Source organism: Carassius gibelio, chromosome B5 (assembly GCF_023724105.1).
Source record: "Carassius gibelio isolate Cgi1373 ecotype wild population from Czech Republic chromosome B5, carGib1.2-hapl.c, whole genome shotgun sequence".
Taxonomy (NCBI): Eukaryota; Metazoa; Chordata; class Actinopteri; order Cypriniformes; family Cyprinidae; genus Carassius; species Carassius gibelio.
The window spans coordinates 37963998-37976576 of record NC_068400.1 but is presented as its reverse complement, the minus strand read 5'-3'; the positions used below and the strand labels follow the sequence as shown (position 1 = coordinate 37976576).

The 12579-nt window shown below is 36.8% G+C and overlaps 1 protein-coding gene across 3 annotated transcripts in view; it reads right to left on the bottom strand.

Moving 5' to 3' along the window:
- The window catches only part of osbp2b (oxysterol binding protein 2b), a 55489-nt gene extending 48345 nt beyond the window's left edge, over positions 1-7144 (bottom strand). For 2 of the 3 annotated variants that reach the window (XM_052556024.1, XM_052556025.1), the window contains exon 1: positions 6749-7144. In XM_052556024.1, coding sequence (XP_052411984.1) covers positions 6749-7053 — 305 coding nt within the window. In that variant the 5' untranslated portion in view covers positions 7054-7144. The remainder of the gene's footprint in view (positions 1-6748) is intronic. The other variant, XM_052556028.1, reaches the window with a different exon arrangement.
- Between the last annotated feature and the right edge of the window lie 5435 nt (positions 7145-12579).

The following is a 12579-nucleotide window of genomic DNA, read 5'->3' as shown; positions in this document are numbered from 1 at the left end:
TTGAGGGACACACTCCTTTCGGATCATGTGACCACATTCTTCCCAGCAGAATGGAATGTTATCACTCATTGCAAAAGAAGGTCAAGCATTGTCAGGGAGCTAATGAGTTAGAGATGCCTTGAAAACAGAACATTTGACTAATTGTGATAATACTGATTATTACGTAATATGCAATAAGAAGGGTAATTTGATTATTGTTTAATTTTCATCTCATGAGTTAAGTCAGGATAATATATTTGTTTTTCTGTTTTTTTTTGTTTTTTTAATGGGAATGTAATGGAAATTCACCCTATCTAAATGCATCTTAATGTCTTATTTTTTCTTTTTCAAAATGTCATAACTTAATCTCCCAGTGAAATGTCAGACTTCTCCCTGGTGATGAATGCCAGACTCTAATTATTTAGTCCACTTAAACCCCACTGCTTTCTTACAATTGACTACATGTTTGCATTAGGATCTGCAGAGATTCACCCAATAATCTCACTCAATATTTATTCCTTTCTTCCATTTTTACTTGGCTGTATGTCACAATATAGACTTTTTTACTTTTTTGATAATCATTCAACAGTATGTCATGAAAGATATGGAAGGAATGAACTGTCGCTACTTCCGTTACATTGCAAAAAATAAAAATAAATAAATAAAAAACCCACCTTGCATCTTTTTAATGAAATCAGGCATGAAAACAATATACACAAGAAAATATACCAATAAATACTCGGCTAGAAAAACAATGTACAATTTAAAGAAGAACTCATAATGTACTACTACTAGATTTTACAGATACTGAAAGTCAGATCTTGGCAGGTTCACTGGATTTCCCTCTTTTACTAATAGATTCTTCATGAACTAACTAAAACAGATTAACATTGTAACAGATTGCAATAAGCACATCAGACATTAAAGATGGGTGAAAAAAAGCTGTTAAGAAATCAAATATGCATAGAAGGAACCAGGCAGAGAGGAAGTGTTTAAGAAGAAAAACACAGGAGGGGAAGATATATATGTGACTCATCACAAGTAGGAGAAGGAGGAGCGGGAGGCGCTGTGACCGAGTGCAATTTACGCAGGCCATTACACTTTTACGTGTTTTAGCACTGCAGATGACAGGACTGTATGTGTGGTGATGGAGGTGGGGGTTCTATTACTCTCAGTAAAACTAACACATCAGCAGAACACATTCAAGGCACATCCTATAGAAAGCCTCTGCAATTCCTTCAGAGTGTAGTGACAACACTACAGGGAGCTGAGGTTTTCAGAAGTGATTGATTAATGTGTCTCTTGATAATAATGCACAAGTCTACATGACAGCAAGATCCGTTCGATCCAGCCCAGAGAGATGAAGAGGTGTGCATGTGAACAGCATCATCTCAACCCAAGGGCCATTGACTTAAGTATGTCAGAAACAGACTCGCTGGATGCTCGAATGACTCACATACACTTCAGAGATCCTCAATAAAAGCTTTGGAAGGAGAAGTACAGGAAGGCTAGGCAAAACAGATTGAATGCACTGTGATGCACCAGAATATCTTAACTGGATAGTGATTGTTTCCGCTGATAATGAGTTCTGATATAACATTATGGTTTTACTTTAATTAAAGAACAAATATTAATTTGCTGCTGACCCGCTTAAGGAAAAAAGCATGAGCCTTGTTACAGGAGTAGAAAATCTCCTCTGTACTGAGCATATTACAGCAGGGCTTTATCTCCCAGTACTTTCTCTTCCCCCACTCAGATTATTATAACAACCTACTTCTCCACTAATTGAACCACAGGAAATAACATGAAGTCTAATGACGCACTGAAAAGAAATTCCTTGGCCAAAACCATAAATTCGGAACATACTGGGGAGAAAACATACTGTACACCAAAAATGCAAATAATAAAAGTAGACTTTTGAAATAAATAAAATATGATTAAAAAAACAATAATACTTTTATTCAGCAATGATACTAATGAATTATGTTCTTTTAAACTTTCTGTTCAACAAAGATTTCTGAAAAAAAAAAAATCTATCAGTTTCCACAAAGGGAATAATATTAGTGTTTCATGAGCAAAAAAATTTGAATGATTTCTGAAGGATCATGTGGCAATGAAAAGGAATGGCCTCTGAAAATTCAGCAGTGTCATAAATTACATTTTAAAACACATTTAAATAGAAAACAGTTATTTTACATTAGAATTATGTCACAATATTATGTTTTTTCTTTTATAAATGCCCTTGGTAAACATAGAAAACTTCTTTCAAATTGTCAGGCTCCAATTTTTTTAAATGGTAAATTACAAATGGATAAAACATATTGATACAAGGACCAGACGTATTGATGCAATATTGTGCAAAACACTGTAGAACTGTGAACCACTTGGACCGCAAAACCAGTCTCGTCACTGGGGTAAATTTGTAGCAATAGCCAAAAATACACTGTATGGGTCAAATCATTGATTTTTCTTTTATGCTAAAAATCGTTAGGATATTAAGTAAATATCATGTTCCATGAAAATATTTTGTAAATATATTAAAACTTAATTTTGATTAGCAATATGCATTGCTAAAAACTTCATCTGTAATACTTTAAAAGGCAATTTTCTCAGTATTTTGATTATTTTGCACCCTCAGATTCCAGATTTTCAAATAGTTGAAATCATAACAAACCATATAACAATGGAAAGTCTTTTCAGCTTTCAGATGATTTAGAAATCTCAGTTTAACGGTATCCTTATGGCTGGTTTTGTGGTCCAGGGTCACATATGATTGTTTTGACTAATTGCACAACATTTAATATACTGTAATTTTCATATATATATATATATATATATATATATATATAAAATTACTGCATGGGGATTTGTTGTTAGACTGATATCAGCTGAAAATAAGAAAATGCTGATACAGAGGCCACCTAGAGAGTGTGAGTCAGCTGCCTTCTGCATTTAAGTGCTGTAGGATGTTGTAATTGCGCATATAGCCGCATGAAGCAGATTTGCTTGAAAGATTGGTACAAATCTTTCCATTTACTTGACTCACTCGAATATATTGACCACTAATAGACTTATAAAAACATAAATATACACTTTAAGTAGGCTACATCTCCTCTATTTGAGCACTAGTTCTGTGTAGGGCACATGGTCAGGCCAGGAACAAAGGTTCACCTCTAAATCACATCCCATGCGATCTCCAGAAGTCTCTCTACTACAGCTTAAAAGGTTTTCTTTTCTTTTGTGGAACACAAAGGAAGAGATTTTCTTAAAAAAAAAAAAAACGTTGTCCAAATAAAAATATCTAACTTTGTTTATCACATAAGCCATGCAAACTGCAACAACATGAGGGTGAATAAATGACAACAGAAATGTAGTTTTCAGGTGAACTAGACTTCACCTTAGAACAGTTAAGCTACTTTCCCAATCATACCGAGGAACTATCAAGGAGCCATTCATAATCTAATGGCTGTTATGATACATTAGCTCTATTCACACATTTACCGTTGCTCTTTCTGGCTCCCCAACAGCACATTTGGCAGATATTAGCACAGCACGCTATCCAGACACTCCATTGTATTGGCTACGTGAGCACTATTGCCAGAGCTCTCTGATGACAGCAGATCTAGCTTTACACCACTGCAATCACCTTCCACCATAATAGACTATTAATAGAGAAGAGCAGCAAGAGACATGCTTCTTCTCTTTCACAGTCAGTAGAGTGTCACTTTCCCTTCAGAATCTCAACTGAGCCTGGAAACCCTGTGGCCCACTGTGTGAAGTGTCACAGGGTCTGCCCAGTAGAGATATTGATTGATTAGCATTGCTACAGTGCTCTTACAAGAGCCTTTGCCCTTCTTTCATTAGCTGCTTGACTACAGTTGTACTCCATGACGCTATCATGATGACCCTCGTGACCATCTGATAACCATTCGTTCTACATCACAGTCGGTGCACAATACAGCTCTAATAGCACAAAGGCTCTCAAATACACTTCTTGAATGTCTTCGGTATGCCTTCTTACATTCACGTATCACTAATAAAACATTTGGTAGGTATAATTTTGAAGATCGTATGTTTTAGGATATACCAAAATCCTGCCTTCAAGTGCACCTTGAAAACTCATATCTCAGAGTGAGACACTTGCTAGATGACATCATCCATTCATAACACAGAAGTAGCCTAAAAAAAACAAAACAAGGGATTCCCTTCTGTCACATATTCATACAGTAGTACACAGCATACATTATACATTTATGTTATTAACCAAATTAAAGATCAGTGTATGATCTATTACATTTGAAACTTGTAACTGGCTTCTGATATAGTTATTTGGGTTTAATGTTCACAATATATATGTCTTGTTTACTCTAGACTAGATGCATGTTATGTTTTTGACTTGAATGCATCATATGTCATAATACGAATGCCTGACTGTACGAGCTTCCCAGGTGCATTTGATGTTCTGTGTATCAACCTGAACAGAAAAATAGGAAAATTTTCAAAATTATTTGTTAACTGATGGTTCGATATTATGTTAAAATATATTACAAATAAGCAATAAGATCTAACAACAAACCTATTCTATATTCCGCTCCTTTATCTTCTTTTTTTCCAGACTGTTCCACCTAACACGAATGCACATTTTAGAATAGACACAGCTGATTGGCTCTTAAAACTACAAGGGCTGGAAGGCAACAGTGCATTTCCACTGGCACGTAGCTGGCGCAGTGGAAAGAAAGCTTTCAATTAATTCCTATGGAAGTTGAGCTTCAATGTTCACCTGGTGAATTATGGGATTGAGAGCGATGCAGAGAAAGCGTTGAGAGTGACCAAGAGCATCAAAAAGTTTGGGCATTCCTTGGCTTGAGGCAAATTTTGAGGGCAAATTTTGAGCGCTGAGAGACAACTAATTGCTGTAAAAAGAAGATGAAATGCAAACAGGTTGTAAACATTGTTTTTAGAGGCGTGCTCTGTCCTACGTTTGAAACACCCCAAAGCAGTGGCGTTGTACGGTTGCCTATGGCACTGTTTCAACATTGTCAATATGGGGCAAGAATTTCACATTCGTTTAAATATTGCGTCAAAATCAAATCAATTTGAGCGTGATTTAAACCCTGATGATTGTAACCACTCTAAGCTCGTCTCTCTTTGGAACAATAGCGCATCTCCGGCATAGTGAAAACACTTGTTGCCTTCTCTAGTGTTTGCTGCTATGATCCACATTTACTGACCAACAAATAAAAATGCATAATGAAATCAACACAATATGGCGCTAAAACATAAAACTGCTAACCTCTAGCTTTTACCCCTTCCTCTTTCGCCGCTTTCACTTTTTTCAGCACACACAAAAAATATAACTTCTAAACTGTGATGTATCATGCTTTTTGTTTACTACTAGTGCATGCTGAAGGCGTTTTATTCTTCAATAGGAACGTGCGTTGTAGTATATGAGTCAACACATGTCATCATCGTATAGACCATGTCCTACCCAGTCTATGGTCCTACCCAAACTTATTAGATCCATGTTGCACAGTGTGACATGCAGTGATCTTATACGATATTGCTAAAATCGTGCAATGTGTTTTGGGCTTTATGCGACAAACCTAGATGTGGTAATAAAGCAATTAAAATACAGCAGTAATTAGGATTTTCATTTAATTTTGTGACAGTTACCTCATGTGATCCACCTGTCTACCTGACACAAGGGGAGAAATGAAACATGATTACCATTGCTGGCTCAAGTGCCTCTTGAACAACAGGTGTTAAATGGTCAAGCTCACAGGTGACACGTGAAGGTGGTTTAAATTTTAAAAAGATACTGTATCACTGCATACATAAGCTTCACATACGATATCACACACCGTCATTCGAGATGCTGTTAAAAAAACTAACCAAAAAAAAATCATAGTGTAGTTTTGTTATATGATATGTGTGTGTGTGTTGCATTACCGCATCTTGGTCTGTCCCAAACACACATACAGAAAAAGCCGCATACATATATAGAAAGAAAAGGTGTATTTGTTTCGTGGATCACACACACACATATAAATCAATTCATTATTAATATAAATTAATATGCGAAAAATTGGCTTTAAAACTCTTTTCTTGTGCATATTATATTTTATGGGAAGCTGGTTGCCATGGTGAATGTTTATTAGTTCGTTGCGTGTACGCTTGCTAAAGCTAACGCTGGCTAACACATCTGTAGCTGGCCAGAGGCTGAATACGGACCTGAATAAATTACTATTGACCAAGTTCACCATAAAAACAAGCCTTATATATATGATCAAAGCTAAAGTTGAAGGACACGCCCACATAAACGCAAAACTAGGTTGTTAGATATTAAAGTGCAACGACTCTCTTAAAACGTCACACAACATCAGTTGACGTTAGCTTGAGCGCTAGCTGACGCGCTAATAAAACAGCGTACTGTTGTCATTTAATAAGAGACAGGCTTTTATCCACTAGTAATGACATTTAAAGACCTGGTTTAAAAAGAAACACATGGTGGTAAAGTGGGGCGAGGCCGCGAGGTTTTTTAGAGGCGGACTAGCATCTGTCCACACTAGAGACGCGCTCATGAAGTGCCATGAGTGTCCACATGTGGTTTTGACAGCTCTCATGACCTGCTTTGACATGACAAAACACTACACTGGTCGGCCACACATACTAACATAGCCCAGTGTAGCCTAAATATATGCATATTGCATTCTAAATGAATGACATCAACACGTGCATATAGAAGACGCATTATTTAAGTTAACGTTACCTGTAATAGGACAGCAGCCCGTTGCTGAGCACGAACCATCTGCGCTGGTAACCTTTGATGTAGTTAGTCCATTTAAAGAGCCAACCTTTGTAGGTGTCCGAGCCCGGGGCTGGTGTCCCGCTCGCTGGCGTGGACGCGGCACTCTTGCCCTGCTCGCTCATGCTCCTCCTGCCCCGGTCCACTGCCACAGACTGATGATGATGCCGCCGCCGCCGCCGCCGCTGTTTGCAGGATAAGCACGGAACTGCGGTGAGAAAGGACACGATACTGCCGGGGCCGCTGCAGGGAGCGGCCACTCTCCCCATAAAACTCACCGCCGATATTCTGAGATGGACGGGCTACCAGAGGAGGAGGGTCTGGGGCAGGGAGAGAGAAACAGCGCACTCCCCCCTCTTTCTCTCCCCGATGACAGAGAGATGAAAACAAGCGAGTTGGAGAGCATGAGCGACGACCACAGGCGCGAGAGCAGAGCGAAATCACCCGCGCACTACATACGCTCATAGTTTGTCATCCAGTCGCTCATTATTCACGTGAATTACAAACACGCTTGTAAGTATTGAGTAATACAAAATATGGGCTCGATAATAAAGAGTATTTAAAATGCATACTATTATAGACACTTCTATATGTTATACTTATAATTCATATATATATATATATATATATATATATATATATATATATATATATATATATATATAGCAATTATAATGTATATATATATATATATATATATATATATATATATATATATATATATATATATATATATATATATATATATATTGCGTTTCAGACCATTTCTTCTGGTAAATTCTTGTCAGGGAAGATATTCTATGGAACCGTATCATAATTGTTTCTAAAAACAGTATACATGTTAAAACTGTATCTGAAACACGTTACAAATACTGAATTGTGTAAAACGTAATTGTGGAATTGTTGTTGTTTTTGTTTTTTTTTACTATTTTTGTGTTCAGGTTTTTTGGGCGGGCGTGACACATGCACTGGAGCCACTGAGCATGGCCCCTCCCGACAGGGGCGGATTTAGACATTTTGGGGCCCAAGGCAAACACAGACATGGGGCCCTCTACATCTCTTGTTTCCCTCCTTTTGTCAATCCTTATTTTTTAAAAAAAAGCCCTTCTTGTTACTTCTCTTCAGCAGTCTTCACACAGCAATGATGTATAGACATCTGGAGTTGTATCTGTAAGAAAAAAAGAAGAAAAATAAAAAGGATAAATTCTATCCTTGCTCTGAACTGGGCCTCTCTGCACTATTAAGCAGCGTTCTTTGTCAGTGAGATGTTTTGGCCAGAGTGCTTGGTCATCTTCAAGTTCAAGTGTAACACATTGGTCAGAATAGCCGTGTTTCCACTACCGAGCTAGGACCGGGCGTGCTTGTGCGTGCCAGGGCCAGTTGCGTTTCCACTGTCACTTCCGGGGCTTGATCTTGCCTCGCCGGGGCTTCCTCGGGGCCAACGGCCAGGGTTTTTTGGCCCGACGAAAACCTTGAGCCAAAGCGGGCCAGCTGGGGCTAGAGGAGGGGTTGTGAACAAAGGCGGAGTTTCTCCGTGTCTAGAGAGCGTCAGCGCGGATAATTTCAGAAAGATAACAACTTTAACAGCAGCATTAACGACGTTTTAAAATAAGTTGAGCTCAAAACTCACTCTTAGTTCGCAGCAAGTGTTTGCTTGATCCGATGTGGATTATAATCACTAAACAAGGCAGAAATATTTATAAGCGATGTAAAAGACTATGCTCGATAAACATTAACGTTACACAGTAAACATGTTAAATATGACCGCTTGGAGAAATCAGACGTCAGCTTCTTATTCACAATTGTGTATTTATTAAGTAACATTTTATCTGTCGTCTCGTTTCAAGAGTTTAGCTCCACGTTGCATATCATCAAAATATAATAACGATTTTTGTTCGGGAGCTTTTATAAAAATAGAGAGTCTGCGCCGAGGATCATTTAAGAAAGATAACAGCTTTAACACCAGCATTAAACACTTTTTTTTTTTAAATAAGTTGAGCTCAAAACTCTCTTTCAGTCAGCAGCGAGTGTTTGAAATAACTTGATCCAATGTGGACCATACAAGGCAGAAATATTTACAAGCGATGAAAAAGATATGCACGCTAAACATATTACCATAGTAAACATGGTAAAATATGACCGCTTGAAGAAATCAGACGTCAGCTTCTTATTCTCTATCACAATCGTGTATTAAGTAACTTATATTATCTTTCACAAGCCTCGTCTCGAGAGTTTATCTCACGTTGCCTATCATAAAAGAATATAGCCTAATAATGTTTTTTGTTCGGGAGCTTTTATAAAAATAGAGATATTATCATTAATTCTAAATATGACGGCTATACTGTGGCCAATAAACAGAAACAGACTCGACTGAATAAGCAGGCTATTTTCATAAGCGTTAAAAATAAATAAATAAATAAAATAGAAATAAGTGTATTTATGTGTGATTAATTTTGAGTCCTGATAAATTAAATAAATTCTATAGATAAAACATCGATGATTTTGAATTTGAATATATAACAAAGCATGCAAACAAACAAACTTTTAAGCCCTGGCTCGCACTGGGCCGACAGTGGAAATGCGGCTAGTGACTGCTAGTACTCATTACTCATCAATTTTCCTAAAAACTTTTTGCTTTCCTCCTGTTTCTTCCTTTTTTCAGCACCGCTTGGGTAGCTTCTCTTCATTTTTACTGTCAACACTCTCTCTCTGTACACTCTGTCTATCACTGCCAATCACTTCTTCTTCGTCAGTTTTTTGGCGCATTACAGCCTTGTCACTTTCGCAGATGGGCAGTAAGTGAAATAATGGAATAGTCCAATGTAGTGAGGTGGGGGGGGGGGCCTCCTGTCTGCGACACTAATGATTTGATGCCATTTTTCGCAAATGGAGTTTTAGAAATATATATTTTGCACGAAGTAAAAAAAATAAATAAATCTTTAAGCAAGTTAATGGGGCATTTTGGGGGCCCCTAGGTAGCTCGGGGCCCAAGGCAATTGCCGACCTTTGCCTAATGGTAAAGTCCGCCCCTGCCTCCCGAACACTATAATAATTAGTCTAGACCTAGGTGCGTCCCAAATCGCGTGCTTATGCACTATTCTATGGCGTTTTGTATTATAAATAGTGTGGATATTGAAAATATCACATTATCACATATCACATTTTCACATTGAAAATATCAAAAAGTATTGTTGTGTTCAAAATGCCATACTATCAAATTACTCAATTACTCAATACTAGATGTGCAGTATTCAGTATGCTGTGCATAGTGTGCAAATTTTCTGTATGCATGAAATAACCTATTTACCAGAATCTACTAAATATAATTCAAGTACACTGAAATCAGTACAGAAGCTGTGTTCGGAATGGCATACTACCATACAACTCCTACTATATTGCAGTATGCTGCGTGTATACTGTGTAATAGTAAGTTAATGTTCTGTATACATAGAATGTCTGTATATTACCTGCTACATTTGCTGAAATTTGATGCATGAATCTTAAGACACTACATGTGATACTGTTTTCCAGAACGCAATGCGCTTCATGTAATGTTTCATCTTCAAACGTGTGAGTGAACTGAAGGCAGGGAATAGTAATTATAAATGTAACACTTTTATACATACATGTTACTGTAAACTACAAACTATTGCTTTGTATCTAAAAACAATATCTTAAGAAGGACATACATTGGACACACTTAAATCTCTACAGCACATTTCCACCCTTGTGAAAAAGAAGTGTGCTTAATTGTATTAAAAGTGTACTTGTTTTGTACTTCCAATCTTAAAAGTATACTTTTTTTAAAAGTGCATTTGCAGATAATATCATATATTTTAAATTAAAGGCCACTTAAGTGTACTTAAAAAGATTACACTTTAATGACAATAGGTCTTTGCACTTTATAACAATGCACTTTATGATAATGTCTAATTAAGTATTACTTAAACATACATTTTACATAATTATGATTTTATTGTATTTTAAATAAGTACACTTATTTAAATAAGTTCACTTATTTTTTATATATATAAAAAAATACCCTTTCTTATACAGTATACTCCAAAAAAACTTTGAATTGTTGAAATTTTCATCACCAGCTCCTGCTCTATGAATTCTATAAATTAAATTTTCTACATAATATTTTCTGAAAGTACTGTATTTGTATATAATAGTACCATAATTTAAATCTGTGTACAGAATACTTTCAATATCATTATGTTGTTCTAAGTCACTTAAAAACACATTTAAGTGCATTAATTGCAAGAAAAAGTTTAACGAATCTGAACCAAATTAATTTGGATTGAAATAGCCTACATTGGGTTTCTAATATAGGCTAAACTGTAAAAATTACTTTTAGTTAGGTGAATGAGTCTAACCAACTAATTAGAACAGCTTGAGTAGAAATGGAAAGCTTGAAATAATAGGTAACCACGCAGTTTCTGTTTTGTTTAATGCGCATTCGCCAAAATATTACGTCATGACTGCGCACTACTTCACCAGTTTTAGAAAAATGCGCCGTGCGTGTTTGTGTAACTGCGATGTGTGAGGGAACAAACAAGAAGAGGACAACGGAGTACCACGTTTGGATGAGTACAAAGAGTAGTGGTGGAAATTATGATTCTTTCAAGAGATTCATTCATTTTCAGTTCGCTCACCAAAATGATTAATTCAGATTCGTTCACTGATTCGTTCAGTAACCATTTTCTTCGTATTACACAAAATATGCCAGCAGGTGGCGAAAAAGAGTGTCTAATGTGTTATGTCTTAAGACTTAAGTCAAAGAACGTATTCACTTGTTACAAAAACTGATTCGGCTTTATTAAAATGTGTGCATAATCGCATTCAATATATAAAGTCTAATTAAGTTGTTTAGATGAACAAATCATAAGGTTTTCTTGCATAATTAGCATTTTAATTGTTTGGCCAGACAGTTCGTATTTTATTCGTATACGAATGTATAGCCTATATTCATATTCATAAATCGGGAATTAAACGTGGAGTTCTTGTATCAAATGAAGGCCCACCTTCTTGAATACGAAACATGCTGTGATTGGTTAGCTGGGCCAGCATATGTTGTGATTGGCACCATTTGGAGTTTAGTCGGCAAATGTCATGCCTCTTACCACAGCAGCCTGCGAGCTTCAGTGTAAATATTGCATCAAAATCAAATAAACGTGAGGGCGATTTAAGCCCTGATGATTGTAACCACCCTAAGTTCATCTGCCTTGGGAAAGCTAACATGTCTCCGATATAGTGATAACACTCGTTGCCTTCCCTAATGCCGCTCAACCAGGTCTCATCCCATTCGTCTGTATTTGTGATATCACAAATCCCAGAAAAATGTTTATTGTAGTCCAAACGAGTCGTTTGTTGTAGTTTTTGAAAAGTGATTTCTGTTAAATGAAATATCTCCTTTTGAATTGAACGTAGAGCTTTGTAACTTTGCAAATATTTTTTATGCTCAAACAGCAACATTGTAGACTAACTAAAGTTGAAAAAGTGAAAACGCATAAAGCCGCGGTCACACGGTTCCACTGACTTCCATTCATACGCATGAGAATGTGTCAGACTGGAAACGCAAGCTGTGCAAAATGTTTTCGCATTTCGCTGCATTCCAAAGTTCACACTTAGTTGAACTATGTCCTGCCAATTCGCATCATGTGACCATGTGACCAACGGCAAATCGAAACGCCACAGCATGACCTCATATCTGAATTAAAAGAATATAATTCTAAAACTGCAGTGCTGCAGGAAAGTGGATCAGTTTGTGTTTTTACATTTTAGGTGTATTA